We start from the raw sequence: 24,613 nt of genomic DNA, 5'->3' as shown, positions 1-24,613 counted from the left end.
ATTCCCTGTGAAACAGTTGAGGCTCCCTCATTTTAAGGCAAAGAAAGATAGATTACGGAATTAAGGGTTATGGAGAGCAGACGGGTAAGTGGAACTGAAATCCACGAAAAGATCAGCCATGATCTTATTGAATGGCGGAGCAGACTCAATGGCCTACTCCTACCTCTTATGTAACTCTGCCGAGGTTAACAGTACCACCTCTCTTCCAGCCCATCCTCCTCCTTTATTTCTGAAATGAAAACAATGCAGAGAAAACACGGACACAAAATACCAGCAGCACTTAGTCAGGAAATGTTGGGATGCACTCTCACGTTTCTCTCCCGGCTACAAGACTACGGTGGGCACAAAGTGTCACACTGCTGCACGCTAACATCTGATGCTGTTACACTCTTTCAACACAATATCTATTCACTTGTACCTGGCTTGACATCGTGGGGGGTGGAGGCCAGAAATACGGGTTGTTGAATCGTGGCTCAGCCATGGCAACTGTGGAAGAGAAACAAAGACCTCCAGTTACAGGAGTTTTACAGCAAGCGATCCTTTACCTCGAACACTCTCTGAGAAGCCACCCTGTGCAAGACTGCAATGCTTCTCCTTGGTCTGGGATGGATCCTCAAACACCAGTCACTGGAACAGGACTAGAAAGAACTTGCTGTCATATAAGAATCCCGCCTCACTCTCTCCTATCAGACAACTAATCCTCACCCTCACTGCTGAAATCATTTCTTATCTTTATTTTAGCAATAATTCTTTGGTAATCTCTTTTTTTTCCTCCTTGGCTCTTCCTATGCTTTCCTGTTCATCCTACACTCCACAAACTGCATTTTCACTACAATAAAATCAATTCTAAGACCACCCCATCTGTGACCACATTTTGTCCCAGGATGTCAAAAGTCCCAAATCATAACTATATCTTAATTACACTGGGTATTAACTGGGGATTCATTTGAGCTCCTATATATAGACATAGACTGAAGTTGTGGTTGTTGGTTTAAAAAGGTGCACCTTTGCAATATACAAACAATTCTTTAGAAGTGTGCACAGATTGGGTCCAGTTCTATCATTTACCAATTGACTTTCAGGACTCAATGACTGCTTTTGTCCAACTAAGCAAAGCATCAGCTAATGACATCATTACCTCAAGCAGCTCTTCTCTCGATTAGAATGCTCTGGATGAAAGTGGTCCAGATATTTGAAATTCCCTTAGAGCCACTGGACTTTGCCATCTGTTGTTCTGCCTTAAATAAGTCTTCAAAAAAAGACTTGCCTCATTGACAAAGCCTTTATTCCCTCTTTGGTGACCAGTTGCTTCACCTTTTTAAAGAATCTGACATACATATGTTGTTATGTCGGTGTGGACTTGTTGGGCCGAAGGGCCTGTATATCAAAAGTTTACCTTTACATCAATGTCAGCTGCTGTCTTGTATTGTGGGGCTTGGCCTTTTACCGGGGCTTCCCAATTCAAACATGACTTTGAAACTGCTGACAAACTAAGCAAGATACTAGCCTGTGCTCCCTTGGGAATGTGAAGGTTGACGTATTCGACATGTGTTTGATGTGGTAGATCTGGAGAAATTATTTCCTCTCGTCAGGAATTCAAAAGCAAGAGGCAGAATCTTAAAACTGTAGCAAAATCATCAAGCACCACCAGGGGGAAGCACAGAGTCACACAAAGGGTAGCAGCTTCTGGAACATTTTCAGTCAGAAGGCTTTGGATGCTGGGACAATCGGATCTTTAAAGGCTACAAGCGATGGATTTTTAATGAGTAAATCATCATGGAATGGAATCGTGGAATAGTCAACAGCACAGAAGCAGACTATTTGGCCCATCCTGCCTGTGCTGACTCTCTGTACGAGCAATTCGCCTCTTGCCACTCCTCATTTATCTGCACTTTTCCCATTGCCGCCTGTGGCATTAAGAAGCGATTCGCCTCCTCCACAGTTTACTCTGTCATCAAATACGATCTTGGCCTTCATTTCACATTCCATTCTATAACCTCTGGCTCCCCTGGCATTTAAAAATTTGTCTAACTCAGCCTTGAACATATTCATGATTTGGAGGTGTCGGTGCGGGACTGGGCTGCACAAATTTAAAAATCACACAACACCAGGTTATAGCCCAACAGGTTTAACTGGAAGCACTAGCTTTCGGAGCACTGCTCCTTCATTAGGTCGTTGTGCAGAGCTCAACCCCAACACACAGAATTTATAACAAAAGTTTACCGTGTGATGTCACTGAAATTATACATTGAAAAATACCTTGATTGTTTGTTAAGTCTCTCATCTGTTAGAATGACCATGATAGCTTCACTGCTTTCATATGTAAATGGCAAAACTTTCTTTAAAAGTTACATTCTCAGGTTAACTGTAACGATTGGTGTCAGCCAGATTTGTTGAAGGTGTTAGCTCCCTGTGTGCTGTTGTCTGTGCAATAATGTTTAGACTGATTCTAATTCATGCAGTTTTTGAGCAAAGTAAAATGTAACTTGTAACTCTGCAAGTACGATTTCACCCCACAAACATATATGTGTATGTGTGCATGTGGGTTTTTGTATGTGTGTGTGTGTGTCGGGTTGGGGGGGGGGGCGTTGTGAGTGTCTGTGAGAGAGGATGTATGTGTGTGTGTTTGAGTGTAAATGGTCAAATTCTGAGGGAGGGTGCACTTGTGAGTGTGGAGTGTGTGTTTCTTCTGTAGGAGTGTGTGTGTATGTGTCTGGGGGTAGGGGGTTGTGAGTGTCTGTGAGAGAGAATGTATGTGCGTTTGAGAGAGAGTGTAAAGGGGGTCTAAGTCTGTGAGAGGGTGCATGTGTGAGAGTGTGTGCGCGTGTGTGCAGGAGTGTGTGTGTGTCTGACGTGGGAGGTTGTGAGTGTCTGTGAGAGACAGTGTATATGTGCGTGAATGTAAAGGGGTCTAAGTCCATGAGAGGGTGCATATGTGCATGTGGGAGTGTGAGTGTCTGTGTGCGTGTCAGTGTATAGGAGTGTCTATGTGTGTATAGGAGTGCCGGTGTGTGTATGCATGTGCGTGCGCGCGTGTGTGTGAGGAGTGTCTGTGTGTGTGTGTGTGTGTGTGTGTGTGTGTGGTGTAATGGTGGTCACCTGTAGTGTGACATGAATCCAAGGTCCCGGTTGAGGCCCTCCCTATGGGCACCGAACTTAGCTATCAGCCTCTGCTCGACCACTTTTCGCTGCTGCCTGTCCTGAAGTCGGTCTTGGAGGATGGTCACCCAAAGGTCCGAAGTCGAATGTCCTGAACTACACACAAAAACACTCTGTCTCACGGACACTCTTAATCCCCCACCCCAGACACACACACACTCCTGCACACACGCGCACACACTCTCACACATGCACCCTCTCACAGACTTAGACCCCCTTTACACTCTCTCTCACACGCACATACATTCTCATGCACACATAAGCCCACATGCACATATACGTTTGTGGGGTGAATTTGTACTTGCAGAGTTACATTATACTTTGCTCAAAAACTGCATGAATCCATGGAAGACTCATTTTTTTAGATTAGAATCAATCTAAACATTGTGGCACAGAGAGGGAACACAGGGGTCTAACACCTTCAACAAATCTGGCTGACGCCAATCGTTACAGTTAACCTGAGAATTTAAAGAAAGTTTTGCCATTTACATATGAAAGTAGTGAAGCTATCATTCTAACAGATGAGAGACTTAACAAACAAGCAAGGTATTTTTCAATGCATAATTTCAGTTACATCATACTGTAAACTTTTGCTTTAAATTCTGTGTCTTACAATCGTGTCCTCCATAACCACCTGATGAAGGAGCAGCGCTCTGAAAGCGAGCGCTTCCAATTAAACCTGTTGGACTATAACCTGGTGTTGCGTGATTTTTAACTTTGAATATATTCAGTGAGGCAGCTTCAACTGCTCAGAAAGGAACAGGAATTCCAGATACTAATAGCCTTCTGAGAAAGAGGAAAAAAATTCCTCCTCATCTCCGCCTTGAATATAAAAGCAGAAAATGCTAGAAATACCCTCCAGGTCTGGCAGTGTCCGTGCAGTGAACAATAAACTTTACGTTTCAAGACTGACAGCTTTGGTTTTGGCCTGTTGCCTGTTAAAATAGCCAAGAAGGGGATAGGTATCCAGCAAGATAATCAAAAATGCAAACAAAAGCTATTAAACACTTAATGATCACACTATTGACATTCCCTTTCAGATAACAATCCAATTCTCTTAAGAAAGTCACAACTGAATCTGCTTCCTATCAAATACTCCATTTTGGATCTCAGCCATTCGCTGATATGGAGCATGTGCAGCAAAATGGCATTGAGGTACAGGTCAGCACTGGCTTAATTGAATAACAGAGCAGCTTAGAGGGGCTGAATGGCCTCCTCCTATTCCTAAATGTACCTATGACTGTGAGGTCAGCCAGACGGAAGGTTTCTCAATCAGGTAATACGTAACCAAAGACAGCTTCAGCTCATGACAATCTAGTCTTCAGAGTGCTACAGATAATGGTGTGATTGGGTCTGAAATCCTATAAAAACCGTCTCCCACTCCCACAGCTCACAAATATTTTTGCCACTCCTTCAAAGTCATGTGGGTATTTCAGTCACCAATGGCCCTCGACACTCAAAAGGCCATCAGACAATTATTTAAATAGCAACAATGTGCAGGGCTAAAGAAGAAAAAACTGGAGAATTGGCACTAAGTCAAAATACTCAGAAAGCCGGTGTGGCTACAATGGGCCAAAGGGCCCCATTTTAAACCGTAACTGTTCTGCGATGTTCTAACAGTCTTTTCCACACAGTCAGAATCAGGAGGCTATTTGACTCAATGTAATCCTCTTATCCCCTCGGTGCAGGTCCCCACCTTAAGTCAGTAATTACTGGACAACACAAGTCAGCATGGTGGCTCAGTGGTCAGCACTACTGCTTCACAGCATCAGGGACCCAGGTTCGATTGCACCCTCAGGCACCTGGGTGGAGTTTGCACAATATCCCCATGTCTGTGCAGGTTTCCTCTAGGCGCTCCAATTTCCTCTCACAGTCCAAAGGTGTGCAGATTAGGTGGATTGGCCGAGCTAAATTACCCATAGTGTCCAGGGTTGTGCAGGCTCAGTGGATTCGCTATGGAAATTTCAGGGTTATAGGGTTGAGCTGGGTAGGATGCTCTTTGGAGGGCTGGTGTGGGCTGAATGGCCTGCTCCCACACTGCAGGAGTTCTATGAACAGTCAGGATTGAGATGCCAGTCCAACTCAGGACAAAGTGCAGCCAACTAAACATGGCAATGGTCTCCTACCAGAAGATTTGACTGAAATCAGTGACTACAGCATAAGTCATGAGAAACCCTCGGAGCTTCCTGATCTTCAGGACTCAGTGGTACAAATCAGTCTACTTTACACATTGGGGAAAGCAATTTCCCAGTTTTATACACACCTTGTGCACAGCTCCTGTTTTTCCACTTACAGTTACAAAGAGCAACTTTTCCATATCTCCGCACAAAATTGAAAACAGACTTTAGACTGTACACCAGTACCAGGAACAATAGCAGGATTGGTGCCAGTGTCCTGCAGTAACCTAATCCACCAGCCTGTGTCACTGTTGAGAACAGAAAGGTTTACTCTGACATACATGCAGCGGTATAATGGGAATTATAGAATTACCACAGCACAGAAATAGGCCAATTTATTTTAGTAGATTTGTTCATGGGATATGAGTGTCGCTGGCTAAGCCTGCATTTATTACCCATCCCTAATTGCCCAGAGGGTAGTTCAGAGTCAATCACATTGCTTTGGGTCTGGAGTCACATATAGGCCAGATCAGGTAAGGGCAACAGATTTCCTTTCTCAAAGAGCATCAATGATCCAGGTGGCGTTTGACAACAATTGGCAGAGGTTACATGATCATTATTTTTATTCCATATTTTTAACAAATTCAAATTTCACCATCCTTCATGGCGGTATGCCCCTGGAACATTAACTGGGGGTTTTGGATTACAAGCCCAATGACATTACAACTTACACCACTGCCTCCCCATGCGACCTGATGGCCCATTGACTGAAAGTTCAGTAGCAATGCTAAATCTAATTGCTGCCACCCTTCTGGGCACAACGTTGGGGACAAGTGGCAGCCTCAATAGACAAACTGAAGTCAAGCGACCAGAATCATGTTCTGTACTATTAGATTCTCCTTGGTGTTACTCAACGTTTTGAGTGAAGACTAATGGAGGTATTCAGCTGTTCATCTCACCTGACCTTTTAAGGCCAATGTTTCAAAGTTCATTTTGGGGAAATGCAACATAAACCAATTTAGATAACGGATTTTAAACTATAAATGTCAATTACTGGCCGCATGTCAATTTCAAACTCTTGGTCAGGAGAACCCATTGTGAAACAGATTCCCTGTTTTCCAAAATAGCTTGACCCTAACAATGGGAAATCTAACGTCCAGACAGCAACAGATTTGTGCTTCCTTTTAAATATTTATGCACAGGGTGTGGGCATCACCAGCTCACAATCGACAATTGAACAGTAAAGGAATTAAGGGTTATGGTGAGCAGGAGTTCATAAAAAGATCAGCCACGATCTTATTGAATGGCAGGGCAGGCTCGACAGGCCAGATGGCCTACTCCTGCTGCTAGTTCTTATATAACTAACAATGTTTGTGTGAATGATAGGAGACTCATTTTAATTCTGGATTTTTATTCAAATTTCACCATCTGCCATGGTGGGATTCAAACCAATTTATTTCCCATCCCTCACGGCCCTTCAGAAGTTGTCGATGAGCTGCCTTCTTGAACAGCTGTAGTCCTTGTGCCAGGGCAGGTTCCAAGTCAAGACTGTCTGTGGCTTGGGAGTGGAACTTGTAGGTGATGGTCTTCCATGCATCTGTGGCTCTTATCCTTCTACACGTTGAAAGTTTGGAAGGTGCTCAAGCCTGGGTAACTTGGTAACAGTGCATGTTGTGGATAGCGTACACTACTGTCACTGTACATCCGTGCTGAAGAGAATTTAATATTAAAGTTGGTGGATGGGGTGCCAGTCAAGCAGACTGCTTGGTTCTGGATGGTGTCAAGCTTCTCGACTGTTGTTGGAACTGTACCCATCCAGGCACCTGTGAAATATTCCATCACACGCCTCACCTCTGCCTTGTCGATGATAGAAAGGCAGTGTGGAGAGTCAGGAGGTGAGTTACTTGCCACAGAATTCTTAACCTTTGACTTACTTTTGCAGCCACAGTATTTCTATGACTGGCCCAGTCCAGTGTCTGATCAATGAAAGCCTCCAGTTGGTTGATAATGGGTTTCAGCACTGCTAATGCCACTGAATGTGAAAGAGTAATGATTAGATTTTCACTGGTTGGAGATGGTCATTAACTACAATTTCTGTGGTGCATGCGTTACTTGCTGCTTATCAGAATCCTGCTGTGCAGCGTGACAGATGATGGAATTTTAATTCCAGATATTTTTTGAATTCCAAGTCTATTGATGACCATGAAGCAATTTTCAGGAAAAACCCATCTGGTTCACTAATGCCTGTTGGGGAAGGAAATCTGCCATTCCTACCTAGTTTGGTCTACATGTGACTCCAGACCCAGAGCAATATGGTTGACACTTAACAGTGCTTAGGGATGAACAATAAATGCTGGCCCAGCTGGTGATGTCCACATCCCTGGGAGTGAATAATTACTAAAAAGGTAGGATGCTTCCCCTTGCTGACGATTCCAGACTAAGAGCTACATTCTCAGGTAGACCTTGGATGAGGAGAAATTTCTTCACTCAGAAGGTGGTGAATCTTTAAAATGCTCTACCCCAAAATGGGCTGTGGAAGTTCAGTCATCAACTATGTTCAAGTTGGAAATCAACAGATTTCTGCAAATGACTGATATCAAGGGAAACAGGGACAATGGCCTTGAGGCTGATGATCAATCATGATCTAACTGAATGGTGGAGCATGCTCAACAGGCTGAAAGGCCTACCCCTGTTCCTGTATTTCTATATACCTATGTTCCTAGTCCTGCACAATTTCCTGCACATTAACGTAAACTTCAAACATAAGTATCTGAAGAGGCACTGAACATTGTTCACTTCCCCATTTTTGGCCTTATGATTGAGGGACCAATATCCCGGGTAACTCTTGCAATGATGTCCTGGGAATCAAACAATTGACATCCAACAACCACAACCATCTTCTTTTGCACTGCATATTAACCCCAGTAGTTCAGCATTTTCCCCACTGACCCAATCTTGGTAGGGCTCCTTGATACCCCACTCAGTCCAACACTGCATTGATCTCAAGCTAGTCACTCTCATCTTAGCTCCAGAGTTTAGTTTTTATGTTTGCGTTTGGTGCAAGGCTGTAATGCGGTCAGAAACTGAGTGCTTTGGTGGAACCCAAAGTGAGCATCAATGAGCAGGTTATGGTTAAGTTAGTGCTGTTGATAGCACTGTCAATTACACCAGAACAACTTGTCTATTGGTACACAAAGTTCTGGAGTACAAGTCTTCAGTATTATAGCCATAATATCGACATGGTCTACAGCTTTTGCAGAATCAAGAAATGGCGGAAAGTACTGGATATTGTTGGGAAAACCTATATTTATGGATTATCAGAATTAAACATGGATGTGTTTAGACATTACTGGGTTGCAAAACATTTATCATGTGATTGCTGTTACATTTCCAGATCCAAACAAAGGAGATTATGATCTTTTGCTGTTTGCAAAAACAAGTGACTTTGGACAGCAGTGTGCTACAAAGGTTTTAGATAGATACGAATAACTGTTTAGCAAACAGAACTGGAAAGCCCTCATGGTTCTATGCTAGACATAGCAACAGCCTCTGAAGTCGATGGCTGGCTGTTTTTTTCTGTTCACACCTGGAAGCTCTGGGTTGGAGAAATTTGCAAGGACAATCAGTACTGCCTTTCTCTCGATCAGGAAGAGAAAGCACTTTGATCCGAAAGCAGCACTTTCTATACCTTACTCAGCAAAGTGTTTTTGATAAAAAAAAGATAAAGCTTCCAATGGCAGGACTTCTAACTGTTTCTCAGCTGAAAGTGAAATCTTTTGATCATTTGCCATTATTCTGTGACTATCAGGTATCAGGTCTCATCTACTGGAATTCAAAGGAACTCTGAGAAATCAACTCACTTTTGTTGTCTGAATTTTGCCTACTTATCTTATTTCTCCCCCAACCATAATTGGCTCTGCAGAGCTACGTGTATTTGTTCTGCTTATATGAATGTGTGTGTTTGGGATTATGTGATAGGGTTTAATTCATATAGTGGTTTTGGGGATAACCAGTTTGCCATGTGATTGAAGATTCAGTTTGCCTGTAATAAATGTGCTATTTTTGAGCTATTGAAAAGCCTGGTGAAAATATCTTGTTCTAATTAACAGTACGAAAGAGAAACAAATTTACCCTTTTTGGTGACTGAAGAGCTGTCTATCCCACACCAACTTTTCTCCTTGCCCCCAGGTTTTGACTTCCTGATTCTCTTCTAACACCCTGTTCACATTCCCATGATTCAGCTGGACCATGGGCGGCATCATCAACAAGCTCAATCCTACCTTCACCCCATGTCCACACACCATCACGTCCAGAATCTTCCATGAGACATCAATCAGAGGAAGCCCTGACTGAACTTTCCCTGTCTCAACATACGGGATCTACACAAGTGTCAACTGTGACCGGAACCACTGCATCAGCACCAGTTTCCCTCAAGTTAAAAAATTCCCTTGGAATAATCATTACGCCTTTGCAGGACGCAATCATCTAACCAACCACCAACCCTTCATCCTCATATAGATCACCAGTAAACCTCTTATCCTATAGATTAATATAATTGTCAAAAGAACTCAACTGCTTCAGTGAAGTGCTATACAGAAGGACAAGAGAATAAGTACATTGATGGAGAGAGACTCATAAAGCTATATATCCCACAACATTTTTTTCCCAATATTCCTGCTCACCTACAAACTGATTCTCCTCTCATAGCTTTACTTGGTTTGGCCTTTACAGGATTCAGTCCCATGTCAGTATAGTTTTGTGTGGCCTAGTATCCACTCAGTTGTATTAAGAAAAGACCAAGGCAAAATGGATGGACCATCTGGCTGCAATCTTGGCATTGATTCAGGTTACAAGCTCCCTCCCTAGCAGCACAGAGAGAGCATGGACACCACACAGATGACAGCAATTCAGGGAAGCGTCCACTGTCCTCCGAAGCAGTGACATGCTCTGAATGAAAAGGGACGATTAAAAGTTAGCTCTGATGTGTTCCTGCCCAGAATCTGTCTTGTTCTAGTCCGAACCTAGCAAACAATTGATCAGGAGATTCAAAGCCACAGAAAGCCATATTGAAAGGGCAATGATGTCGGGTTGTGGAAAGACCACATGAGACAAATTGGCAACCACTCCTCTCCGCAGGATTTAATTTTTAGATTTAGATTTAATTGTGTACTCAAGTATAGGAGTACAGTGAAAAGTGTATCATGTTGCCACACACAGAGCCATCTCAGGTACAAAAGTACTGAGGTGCGAAAGCCTTCAGTACAAATAGTAAAAGAAACAAGGTTAAAAAAATAAAGCATTACCTTCACAGAACAAAGAGAAAAATAAAGAAATAAGGTAATACTTAACATTATAGTCGTTCTTAATATAAACTAGGAAAATAAAGAAATAAAGAAATAAAGTTAAAAGTTCAACAGCCTTTGATGAGTCCCCTCTGCACCTACAATGTAGACCATTTAACACAAATTTAACACCAGCTGGAGCTGCTTGAGCCCCTGTGAGTGCTGCAGTTAAACTACCCTGATCAGTCTAACAATGCCCAGGACAATAGAGAAGAGAAACGAGGCTGTGGTTTCCCTCCTGATCACTATTCATGGCTTTGTGCTGCTAGTGTGAAAAAACCAGGATCTAGTTCAGCCGTGACAACCTTTGCCTTTGACTAGGCTGCTGACACTATCCAAGTTCTGTAAAGATAAAAACACTTTTAATATTGGACTGTGGACCTGAAAATGGGAAAGGTATACAGGTTGTTCTGATAAAACATGCTTTTCGTCAATGTGAATTAGCTATATTGCGATTGATGAATTTTGGATGTTGTTTAGATAATACGAACCTTCTACTAAACAGGTCTCGTGATCTTCTACAGCATGACTTTCTATGGTGCAAGGTTGTACAGGAACATAACTGTCCCATTACAGCAGAATAAACTGTATTGCTTTAAACCAAGGGAACTGGAAGGAGATGTTTGCAGTTTTAAAAACAAGTTACTGGATCGCATTGTGAACTGTACTTACAATTTTGCCTTTTTAAAGCAGTGGGGGTATGCTCGACACCCCAGTATTGTGCACATGTGTGTGTATATTTGCACACACATGTGTTCTGGGCAATTCTGCTCAGAGATAATCATTTGATTGTATTTTTCAAATTGAGTCCAGCTGTCTGCGTTCAGGAGATCTCAGCATTATAACAATTTCTTGATTGGTTCCTGAGTAAGTGGCTGCAGGACATCGCAGGAAAAGCTTCTAGCCTGTAAAGAGGAAATACCTACATCTCTCTCCTCACATGTGCAGAAGCAACAGAAAATTCCCTTGTTGAAAGGAAAAGGAGAGAAATCAGCTTCAGAGGAACCAAAAGAGCAAACCCTTCACCAGTGAATGAATGAAACGCTGAAAATTGGTCTATACACACCTTTTGTCATTAGCAAAATGATCAAAGATTTGGAAGAAAGATGAAACAAAACATCTCATCTACATCTATAATTCGGACGAGTGCCAGATTTGTGCTGCTCTGACATATCAATTCCTTCCTCACCCATAATACTTGTGTCTTGTCTCTTTGAGTAAAAAGACCGCAGATTCCCCCCAGACGTGATCGACGATGCCCTCCACCGCATCTCCTCCACTTCCCGCTCCTCCGCCCTTGAGCCCCGCCCCTCCAACCGCCACCAGGACAGAACCCCACTGGTTCTCACCTACCACCACAGCAACCTCCGTATACAGCGTATCATCCGCCGTCATTTCCGCCTTCTCCAAACGGACCCCACCACCAGGGATATATTTCCCTCCCCTCCCCTATCAGTGTTCCGCAAAGACCACTCCCTTCGTGACTCCCTCGTCAGGTCCACACCCCTCACCAACCCAACCTCCACTCCTGGCACCTTCCCCTGCAACCGCAGGAAATGCAAAACTTGCGCCCATACCTCCTCCCTTACCTCTCTCCAAGGCCCCAAGGGATCCTTCCATATCTGCCACAAATTCACCTGCACCTCCACACACATCATCTATTGCATCCGCTGCACCCGATGTGGCCTCCTCTATATTGGGGAGACGGGCCGCCTACTTGCGGAACGCTTCAGGGGACACCTCTGGGACGCCCAGACCAACCAACCCAACCACCCCGTGGCTCAACACTTTAACTCTCCCTCCCACTCCACCAAGGATGTGCAGGTCCTTGGACTCCTCCATCGCCAGAACATAACAACACGACGGTTGGAGGAAGAGCGCCTCATCTTCCGCCTGGGAACCCTCCAACCACAAGGGATGAACTCAGATTTCTCCAGTTTCCTCATTTCCCCTCCCCCCACCTTGTCTCAGTCGATTCCCTCGAACTCAGCACCGCCCTCCTAACCTGCAATCTTCTTCCTGACCTCTCCGCCCCCACCCCACTCCGGCCTATCACCCTCACCTTGACCTCCTTCCACCTATCACATCTCCATCGCCCCTCCCCCAAGTCCCTCCTCCCTACCTTTTATCTTAGCCTGCTGGGCACACTCTCCTCATTCCTGATGAAGGGCTTGTGCCCAAAACGTCGAATTTCCTGTTCCTTGGATGCTGCCTGACCTGCTGCGCTTTTCCAGCAACACATTTTCAGCTCTTGTCTCTTTGTACATTATACATGTACATTTATAAAAAGGATAGAGTTTTCAAGTTCCAGCATTATGAGTTAGCAACTCATCTTTCATTTTTGCCATTGCTTTAAAGCAATGTGACTATTTTCTTGTTAATAGAAAAACAGTCTGAGGTGCATTTTTTAAACTTGAATTAAATAAAAATAAAGCATTTTGGTACTTTGATCAAATTGTCACATTTGTGTCAACTCTGGGAATATGGGATTTGATTTCCAGCACACCAGTCCAGTGAGACATGGTAATTCACATTAAATAGAGCTAATTAATTAGTTCTGAGCTCCTCAATTCAATCTTGGTCTGCAACTCACAACCAGATATCTACTTTCTATTTATAAACCATTTAAATCTTCACTGTTCTGTCATAGTTACCATTTTTTTCCAATGAGGTGCTAAACAGAGACCGTCAGCTGTCTCAGCCAGGGGAGGGGGATGAAGGCCTATTTTGACGAGAGAAAAAAATGTTTTGCATTTATGAATCGCACTCTTCAAAATCCCAAGATCTTCCAAGATGCTCTGGCCTAGTAAAGCTTGAACTTCTTAAAGTACTGTTGTAACCCGGGAAATGTGACAACCCAATTTGTATATAGCAAGCTCCGACAGACAGCGATGGTCAGGTAAAGATTTGAGGAGTTAATAGTGGACAGGACATCACAGTGCCCTTGCTCATCTTCCACCCACTGCTTATTGCTTATTGAGAGTTGGGTGTCCTTGACACCAGTTGCTGAGAGTCAGCATGTAGGAAAGAAGACTTACTGAATGTTGGCCTTCATAGCAAGAGAAGTCAAATACAGGAACAAGCATGTCTTACTATAATTATACAGGGCATTGGTGAGGCCACACTTGGAACATTGTGTGCAGTTTTGATCTCCTTATCTGAGGAAGGATGTTCTTGCTATAGAGGGAGTGCAGTGAAGGTTTACTGAACTGATTCCTGTATGACAGGACTGTTGTACAGTACAGGGAGAGATTGAGTCAGATGGAGTTCAGAAGAATGGTGGTGGGGTACTGGGGAACAATCTCATAGAAAGCTATAAAATTCTAGCAGCACCAGACAGGTTAGATGCAGGAAGAATGTTCCCAATGGTGGGGGAGTTCAGAACCAGTGGTCATAGTTTAAGGATAAGGAGTAAACCTTTTAGGACTAAGATGAGGAGAAATGTCTTGACCATGAGCCTGTGGAATTCACTGCCACAGAAAGTAATCGAGGCCAAAACATTATCAATTTTAAAGAAGTTAGATATAGCTCTCATGGCTAAAGGAGTTAAGAGTCATTGGGGAGGGCAGGATTAGGATTAGGATTGATAATCAGCCATGATAATAGGTGAATGGACAAGCAGGCTTGAGGGGTCGAATGGCCTACTCGCTCCTATCTTCTATGTATCTCTGTTTCATCTGTTTCACAATGCCTCTGACAGTGCAGCGTGCTCTCAGTACGGCACTGGAGGGTCAAGTCAGGATTTTGTGCTTGGGAAGAGACTTCACCCCGCAACCTTCTGACTCACAGGCAGATCGTTGGCAGCGAACAGGGAGCTCTCCCTGATGTCGGGCCAATACTTATACATCAAACAACTGAATAAAACAGACAGTCCAGTCAGGGACTTTACTATCTGTCTGACTTTGCCGTGCTCAAATTGGCTGTTGTGTTTCTTGTATCACAGTTGTCACTGCGTTTTAAAAACACACAGAGCTTAACTGATGATAAATCACACTGAGATGTGCTGATCCTATGAAAGACTGACATTACATAAAGGCAAGCGTTTACTGAATGTTGTTCTTCTTCATTTCCAATTCCTCTAACAATCTTGTTCCATGCACAGCCACTAGACAGTGCTTAAGACCTTTACAGGTTCGTTAATGGACCTGGACGGGACAAACATAAGGATCATTGGCCCTTCTCAGCAGAGTGACTTATGGGGGAACAGAGAAACACAGTTACTATTAACCTGTAGGGTCAATGAGAATTGTCACTTATACTGCTCATATTTGTACCCAAATGACATCAGCTCACACCATGTGATATGACGCACTGGGACAGCACAGGGATTAAAGGCTAGCGAGGTAATTAAAAGGATTCTGGCTGCCTGTGTCACAATGACGTTTTTTGTTGATTTAAACCTCTAGCAGATTTTTTGGCTGCAGAACAAGCAAAACAGAGTTTATAAGTAATGGCTCAGCAGGAAGGGAAGTGAAACTGAAGGTTATAATGAACAGTTTTTGAGAGAGGTTTCCCTGTTGTCAAAGGGCCCAGTCTGACTATACTGCTACTCAAGTGCTCCATGTAGAGAAACACCCATTTACATAACTTTTCGTGTCCATAGTTTGCATAAAAGGTTCCAAGTACTTGTTATCCCGTAGACCCACGACAACATACGATACTATGGCTTTAAGAGGAATATTTTGTCCTTTTTTTAAAAAACATAAAGAAAGGTTGAGGCAGAGAGTGACATGGTGGCTCAGTGGTTAGCACTGCTGCCTCACAGTGCCAGGGACCTAGGTTCAAATCCACCGTTGGGTCACTGTCTGGACTTTGCACATTCTCCCCATGTTGGCATGTGTTTCCTCCAGGTGCTCTGATTTCCTCCCACAGCCCAAAGATGTGCAGGGTAGGTGGATTGGCCATGCTAAATTGCCCATAGGATCCAGTAATGTGCAGGCTAGGTGGATTAGCCAGGGGAAATGCAAGGTTACAGGGATTGGCAGGGGTGGGTGGGGTGTGGTAAGTGTGAGTGCAATGTTCTTCAGAGAGTCAGTGTGTATTTTTGGGCTGACTGGCCTGTTTCTAAACAATAGGGATTCAATGAATAAAGTAAACAGTTTACGAGGCCCTTAGGTTTATTTTAAGTGGACAATAGAAGCAGCCTGAATGGGTGGGGCCAAGCTCCCTGAGAATCTGGATTTTTAGGTCAAATTTTAACAGTAGCTGTTGGTGTTGTGAAAGCTGCTACATTTCTTTTCCTTTCTTAAAATCTAGGATTCTCTTCCTGCTGCTGGAATTGCATGTGAAACAATTGTTTTTTTTAAACTGAATTTGCCTTTGCCTAAGGTATGTTAGCGGGACATTCTTATATTGGAGTAGTTACTGTTTAGTAGTTAAATAATCTATTATTGTATTAAGTTTAGATTAGATTCCCTACAGTGGGGAAACAGGCCCTTCAGCCCTACAAGTCCACACCAACCCTCCGAAGAGTACCCCACCCAGACCAATTCCCCTCTGACTAATGCACCTAACACTACGGGACAATTCAGAATGGTCAATTCACCTGACCTGCACTTCTTTGGACTATGGGAGGAAACCGGAGCACCCGGAGGAAAACCATGCAGACACAGGGAGAATGTACAATCGCTACACAGTCACCCGAGGCTGGAATCAAACCTGGAACGCTGGTGCTGTGAGGCAGCAGTGCTAACCACTGAGCCACCGTGCCGCCCAGAATATCTGGCTCTTCGCCACCTTGTTGGTCCCCTGACTCTGTAGTTGGTTTCCATGCCTCTGTTTTCTGTAGGTCCCTGACCCTATTCTAGTCTTTTCTAGATTTCCTTTCCATAGGTCACTGACTCTGTACTAACTCTAGCCCACTCTACTCTCTGTGCCTCCCACTAGAGTTTGCCCAGGGGTACAGGAGCTGAATGGGGACAGGGTCCAGTTGTTGCTAGAGCCCACCTGATTGCACCCACACCCTGGATTATCCTAGCTCAGAACTCTGGCTATTTGTCCTCCACATAATACAATGTCTTGGTTTATGGCCTGGTATCTGGTAAGAGCAAGTGAATGGAGTTTTCTAACATAGATATGCTGTTGTGCTGCAGCTGCCAAAAAGTCCAGGAATGTCTACCACTCTTAACATCTACCGCAAGAGTGCTGGAAGGATTTACAGGTTAATATTACTTTGGAAATATTATGAATGCACCTTCCATGTCTGAATGTTACCCAATACAGCACAAGATCACTTTGCTGTCCAATTGTTAAAGGCACAGAAACTTAGAATCAGAGAATCAAGATTCTATGAGTTTTCCAATCGAGTTAAGTTATTGCACTATAACGTGTGGTTTTCATCAACCCTAATAGTTTAACCAATCAAATTACATCTAGAATGCAACACTTGGCCCTTGCCTTTCAAATATGAAAAAGTTAGGGTCTAGGCTGTCTCCTTGACATGTTTTGAGGGGATTTGGTCTAGTCTATGACAATACAGAGCTTGCATTAAGCCTCAGACCTCTGTGACAATAATAAACAGCAACAGTTACTCTGTGCCAAAATGCATTCGCCAAACATCAAGAATCGCCCAGTATAGAAAAAGTGTCAAGATTTTAAGAAAATAATGATCAAGATTCTGATCTGAATCACCTTGCTGGACTAGACAGAAACATGGTCCTTGAGGTAAGTGGCCACCAAAAGGCTACCAAGTTGCAAAATGTGATGCTGGAAAAGGATTGGGTGGGAGAGAACAGTTGGCAGAGAACACCACAGCAATGAATAAAGATTGAGAATGGTGGAGAAGGAAAGACTAATGGTCTATACCATCAAGAAAAGACAGCAAGTATTGGTTGGCCATATTTTAAGCCATGAGAACTAGCTGAAGCATGTGAATGAAGGACGATTAGTCAGACCACGATCAAGAAGTAGGAAGAAGGTGAGGATGTTAGGTAACTAAGCAACTGAAGAAGAAAGCATAAAACTGCAAGGTGTGGAGAGTGAGCAGAGGATCTGTCCTTAGGCAAATCACCTCTATTGCTCATTGACTTATAACCCACTGAAGTTTTAAGTGAACCTCCTCAAAACTCTCCTGAATTCCCAATCTCAGCCATATTGCTTTGGGGAAGCACTAAATAAAACAAAATGGAGAATGTAAATCTGAGGGGAGGACCATTGTGCTCTCAGTTCTAACGTGATTTTTTATATCACATCCACATTTAGCACCTTTCAGAATATTCCATTAACCTCCACCTCAGGAACTATCCAAGAACATTGTATTGGTCCAATTCTGACCTCTCATGAATTCTAATTTCCTTCATTCCATCATTCACAGCTATGTTTTTAGCATTCGAGATCCGGAGCTCTGTAATTGCCTTCACACATCTATATGCTTCTCTCTTTCTCTCTTCTCCCTTAAAATCTTCCTTAAAACTTATCTCTGTGACTAAGCCTGTGGTTACCTTTTCTAATACTGCCTTGAGTGGTTCAGTGTCATGTTTTATCTGATTACACTGCCATAAAATGCCTTGGAAAGTTTTCATTTGGTATATTGATGGAAATTGTTGTTTTGTCTTCTGTTGTCAATGTAAACCTCAACACCCTCATAATGGTGAATGTGGGTTTAACACAAAGTCTTGTCACAGAGTACAATAATCCAGTGAGTGGTGCATTGTACCCAGAGTGATTGAATGTCAGACAATGACCAACTCCCTGCAAATCTCTTTAGTTCTCTTCGCTGTCCCTGCTTTTTGCACCAAGGTTCACTTTAGGCTACAGTTGCATCGATACTGTCTGGCATTTTGCCCAAAATGATGTCCTTAATGGGGGAGGCTGAGCGTTGGATTATAAGGGCATATAAATCATTGTCTTCATCTGAGCCATAAATCTCCTTTGCCTGGAGCTGTACCCTGATGATGCTGGTGACTTTCAGAAATGGGAACCTTGACCAGCTTTTCTCCAGTTAATTTAGTGCCTGCCCTCATTTGTGCAGCTCAGATATTCAGTGCCTCCCGCCCAACCATACTGAGTTCCCATTCTGAGCTGTCTCTGGGAGCTAACAAAAAGAGCACAAAACCACAGAGGAAAAATCAGTGGGGAGGAGCAGGAGAAATTCTCTTCATGTAACTTTAGATGCCTTACTGAGAATGGACATGACCAGAGACCCAACAACAGGTTTGGGCAGTACAGTGGATCAGTACAGTAACACGCCTGCCTCACAGCGCCAGGGACACAGGTTTGATTCCACTCTTAGGTGACTGTCTGGGTGGAGTTTGAGCGTTCCCCCCGTGTCTGCATGATTTGAAGGGAGAAGAGTGAAAGAGAGAAGCATACAGGTGTATGAAGGCAATTGCAGAGCACTGGATCCTGAATGCTAAAAACATAGATGTGAATGATGGAAATTAGAATTCATGAGAGGTGAGAATTGGTGGTCAGGTTTCCTCCCACAGTCCAACGATGTGCAGGTTAGGTGAATTAGCCAAGCTAAATTGCCCCATAGTGTCCAGGGATGTGCAGGCCCGGTGACTTAGCTGTGGTAAATGGCAGGTTACAGATTTAGGGTGGGGAGTGGGTCTGAGTGGGAAGCTCTTGAGAGGGTTGATGCAGACTCAATGGGCCAAATGGCCTCTTCCTGCACTGTTGGGATTCTATGACCTGCCCTACTTTTGTCTAAATGATGTCCACGAGAGAGCAGAGGAAAGAGGAATTAAAGTTGGAAAACCTTGCAATGTCAGGGCCAAATGTGAATGACACATTTAGCCTGCATTTCTGTTGCTTCATTAGTGTAGTATTCCTTGTTTAAAGATAGCTTTACTCTACAGCCTTTAGGAATTCAATCATACTAGAGCCACACCAAGGTCAGTGAAAAGATTTTGGGACTTCAGTGTTCAACTTCCTACTGCTATACACTATCCCAGCAGCCGTACATCACATTCGCGACAGTCAGGTCAGGGAAGGTATTTGACATTGTGCGTGTTATGGATTAGAATGAAGGCTGTTTTACAGTAAAGGCTGACCTTACCTCAGACAAACAATTTGCAAAAATGTCACTGCACAGTGATCAATAGCAGGAACCGTAAATGTAGGAATACCACCTGTATACCTTCTACAATTCCCCTGAAGTGCTAAGGACAATTGCAGTCTTCAAAAATAAATATTCTTCAAGAACTGCCACTCCCTCCACCACCGACACTCAGTAGCAGTAGTGTGTACTATCTACAAAATGCACTGCAGTAATTCACCAAAGTTCCTCAGACAGCACCTTCCAAACCCATGATCACTTCCACTTAGAAGGACAAGGGCAGCAGACACACGGGAACACACCTTTTCCTTCAAGTTCCCCTCCCAACCACTTACCTTGGAAATGTATCACCTTTCCTTCAATGTCACTGGGTCAAAGTCCTGGAATTCTTTCCCTAAGGGCAATGTGGGTCTACCTACAGCAAATGGACTGCAGCAGTTCAAGAAACTTTCTCAAGGGGCAACTAGAGACACACATTAGATGCTGGTCCAGCCAACAATACTATTCTATGGAACTCATTGCCACAGAAGGCCAGGTCATTGAGTTTATTTAAGTCTGACATAGATAGGTTCCTGAATATCAAGGGAATCATGGGTTACGGGGAGAAACCAGGAGAATGGGGTTGAGAAACTTATCAGCCATGATTGAATGATGCAGCACACCTGATGGGCTGAATGGTCTAATTTCTGCTCTTATGTCTTATGGTCAAATCCCACAAGTGAATTTAAAAAAAAGGTCTGTCTTGAGAACACAACGCGAGAATCAAACTTTGCTCAGTCTGGTCGAGTTTTCTCTCTGCCCGAGTCTAAACCATCTGAGGTTATTGGGCTATTTGATAAAACAGGTCTCTATGATGAAATGGAGGAGATGGTCAGGAAATCCTACAGGCTCAGTACATTGAGTATTACAATGATGTGATGTATCAGTATAATGCACTTCAGTGAATCATCAATGAGTTCTCACATGTTAGAAAAATATTTTAAGTGCCAGGGAAGATAATAGAAATGCCACAGATGGCACAGACCTGCCTAACATCCTATATTATGGCAGTGAATATCTGTATCTTAACCAAGTCTAACTTTGATAAGCCTTTACTGGAAATGCAAACCTGTCTACAATCACCTCCGAACCCAACCACTGTGGTTTCACTCTCTTTCTCTTTATAGGAACACTTTGTAGGAATGCCTAGTTAATGCCTATCATCTGCACGTAATTAAACATAAGATCATAAGACACAGGAGTGGAAGTAAGGCCATTCGGCCCATCGAGTCCACTCCGCCATTCAATCATGGCTGATGGGCATTTCAACTCCACTTACCAGCATTCTGCCCATCGCCCTTAATTCCTTGTGACATCAAGAATCTATCAATCTCTGCCTTGAAGACATCTAGCGTCCCGGCCTCCACTGCACTCTGCGGCAATGAATTCCACAGGCCCACCACTCTCTGGCTGAAGAAATGTCTCTGCATTTCTGAACTGAATTGACCCCCTCTAATTCTAAGGCTGTGTCCACAGGTCCTAGTCTCCTTGCCTAACAGAAACAATTTCCTAGCGTCCACCCTTTCCAAGCCATGAGGAATTAATAATTAATAGCTTTTATTCCCTTTCCTTAAAAATACTAAAAGTTTGCATGTGCAACCAAACTTTCAACACAGACTAAAATATCTCCATTTTCATTATCACATTAAGGAACTGATGCCCTTGCAGGTGCCATTCCTCAGGTAGGAATGTAAACCATTTCAGAATTGGCCAGCGATCGAGTCAGATTGCAACATCAGCTGTACTGACCTATTGAGCACTGCAAAACAGAAATTGCCGGAAAAGCTCAGCAGGTCTGGCAGCATCTGTGCAGAAACATCAGAGTTAATGTTTCGGGTCGAGTGACCCTTTCTCAGAACTCCGTTTTCTCTCCACAGATGCAGCCAGACCTGCTGAGCTTTTCTGGCAATTTCTCATTTTGTTTCTGATTTACAGCATCCAGAGTTCTTTCAGTTTTTTTTTATCAAGCATTACAATTATCCACTTCTCCATTAAATTCAAGATTGTTGTTCTGTGATGACCTTATATCATTAACCAGGACCACTCCTGCTATAGAATTGTTGATTTAAAGATGTCGCAGGCTTACTCTGCTTAATATTTAAACCTGAAGATTGACTCCCAATCTTAAGTTCTGCTCTAATATTATTAATAACACATTTCTCAAATTCTGCAGTGCTGCTCCATACGAAATTATCATCATCTATTATGATCATGAAAGGTTTCCTTTATGCTATCAGCAGAACACTGTGGATCTGTTTTGGTTACAGTTTATTTGCACTCGGATCTCACCAAAATAAAACATTCATTTGAAACCTCACTCGGAACATAGGTGGTGTTGCTTTGTTTCCTTTGCTATCCTTTTGCGTTCGCTGCCTCTTTGAGCTGTTTCAAAAACACTTCTCTCTGAAACTATCCAATGCGGAAACACCATGTTAATGCTGAAACACCATGTTAATGCTGACTGAGCTCTACTTCCAGGAAAGAGACACCAAGCGTGTATACTAACAGAGATTACTTTTCCAGCTGTGGAAGTGTCCACTCTGGCATCTGCATCACCCAAATGCTCTTCACAACTAGCCTCAGAAGTTCCAACTGCACTGTCCATACAAATGCTACAAAGCTGCTATAACCTTATCTGGCACCTTAGAATTCACTCCAGAATCTCCTGTACTGTTGAACTCCTTTTGTTTTGCCTCTCTCAATATTTTTTTTCCAAGCTTATTGGCAACCGCCATGAGTACTTCTGCATCTAGTCCAGTTCTGGGATTGTTCCAGGGCCATTAATTCAACATTTAATTTGTTCCAAGTTTTGGCCCTCCTGTTCCACATTTAATTCCTTTGGCATTAATACCGAAAGTCCTCTGTCTTGCAATATTGGAGCAACTTTCTCCAGTACGTGACTTTTTTCACGACGTACATGTCAGTAAATGCACTGCACTTTCTTACTTCAGACTCTGTCACTCCAGACCATGGACGTTGCTTTTCGGCTATTGTTCTGAACAATCGGCCAACATTTAAACCAGTCAGTTACTTTTCCAGCATGTACCACCAATTGTCATATCCTTCCATTTACTGCCTCCCTTCTGAAAGCACCCACCTTGGGTAAGTAGAGGAGACAGCTTGGTCATGTGTATCATGCCATTATCTAATCCTTCATCTGTTATATTCAGTTCCTTATGCCTTCATCGCTGGACACATGAGCATTTGAGGTGCAAGGTGGTTCACTAACTTCTTTCAGTTGCTCAGATTCTGAGATTTTATACCTAAATGTGATTAAGGGTGAAATATGGACCTTAACAGTTTCGTTGTCATATTTGATAGTCTTAACGTTACACCCAATTAAACTAAAAGACTTGTTCATTCCCAATGACTATCCCTTCTATTCAATGCTAAATCTCTTTGATTGAATGTTATCATAGACGGTCTCAATTTCTCCCTAGCATGGTGAAAGTGTGTCGTTCTCCATGTGAACCACTTAAAGATTAGGTTAGATTCTCTACAGCATGGAAACAGGCCCCTCAGCCCAACAAGTCCATACCGACCATCCGGAGAGTAACCCACCCAGACCCACTCCCCATGTTCACCCCTGACTATGGGCAATTTAGCATGACCAATTCACCTAACCTGCACGTCTTTGGCTTGTGGGAGGAAACCGGAGCACATAGAGGAAACCCACACAGACACAGGGAGAATGCGCAAACTGCACACAGTCCATCACCCAAGGCAGGAATTTAACCTGGGTCCCTGGCGTTGTTAGGCAGCAGTGCTAACCACTGAGCCACCGTACCACCCCTTTCAAGACAGGCCCTTCGGCCCAGCAAGTCCATACCCACTCAGACCCATTTCCTTCTGGCTAATGCACCTAACACTATGGGCAATTTAACATGGCCAAACATTCTGAAAAAAAAAACTATTGGGGTAGGAGGACGACTGCAGAGTCAGAAGGAGGCTTGCAATTTTACCCATAGATTAATTGATAAGAAATACCTCATCTAACCATCTGAACTCTTTGTGTGAATCAACAATAGGGCACTTGCCAACTTGATGGATCAGCTGACATGTGGGAAGGTGACAGCTGAGTGGTATTATTGCTTTTTGTTAATACAGATACTCAGATAATGTTCCGAGGACCCAGGTTCGAATCCCACCACGGTAGTCAGTGGAATTTGAATTCAGTTTTTAAAAAATCTAGAATTAAGACTACAATGATGACCATGATGCCAATTGTTGGGAAAACCCACCTGGTTCACTAATATCCTTCAGGGAAGGAAATCTGCCATCCTTACACTGTCTGGCCTACGTGTGTCCCCAGACCCACAGCAATGTGATTCCCCTCTGGGGAATGAGAGATGGACAATAAATGCTGGCCTAGCCAACGACGCCCTCATCCCACGGACGAATAAAAAAAATTGCGTGCAGCATTTAATCAATCACTACAATTCTCGTGGCAGTATTTTTGACCATAATGTTCATGTTTCCATACACCTCTGAACCCATTGTTGACAAATCCCCTCCAGTACCAGTCAGAAATGTTTCTGGTGTCCAAGGCCCACTTCTCCATGATGTAGTCTTTCAATACTGGAGTCCCTACCATGTGTTGTTGCAAAAAAAAGACTAAATCTGGTCCACTAGCTCAATAAAATGCTGGATGGAGATACTTTGGGTTGATGGCTACTACTGAACCTCAATAAAGTCATGCACCAATGGAAAACGTACAGCATTCTTTGATTCCTTTTCCGGATCCACATTCATTTTTACTATAAGTCTTATACATTTAACTATGCTTGTATATTTTGGTAAAATTATAATTCTTGACAATTAGGAGAGTAAATTTTCTGTTTATCTTAATGATAACTTGCTTTTTTCTCTTTTAGATTCTTATCACCTGATGCCATTAATGATGCAACCATCAGCAAAGGGAATACAATAAATATTCTGACTGAGTAAACTGCAGATCA

General features: G+C 43.2%; 1 protein-coding gene across 2 annotated transcripts in view; it reads right to left on the bottom strand.

The window, feature by feature from the left end:
- The window catches only part of LOC132833501 (zinc finger protein 362-like), a 64,367-nt gene that overhangs the window by 19,166 nt on the left and 20,588 nt on the right, over positions 1–24,613 (bottom strand). For both annotated transcript variants that reach the window (XM_060851831.1, XM_060851832.1), the window contains exon 2: positions 419–486. In XM_060851831.1, coding sequence (XP_060707814.1) covers positions 419–481 — 63 coding nt within the window. In that variant the 5' untranslated portion in view covers positions 482–486. The remainder of the gene's footprint in view (positions 1–418; positions 487–24,613) is intronic.

This window comes from Hemiscyllium ocellatum, chromosome 37 (genome assembly GCF_020745735.1).
Source record: "Hemiscyllium ocellatum isolate sHemOce1 chromosome 37, sHemOce1.pat.X.cur, whole genome shotgun sequence".
NCBI lineage: Eukaryota > Metazoa > Chordata > Chondrichthyes > Orectolobiformes > Hemiscylliidae > Hemiscyllium > Hemiscyllium ocellatum.
Note: the sequence above shows the minus strand (reverse complement) of the source record. Positions and strands in the feature narration are given on the sequence as shown.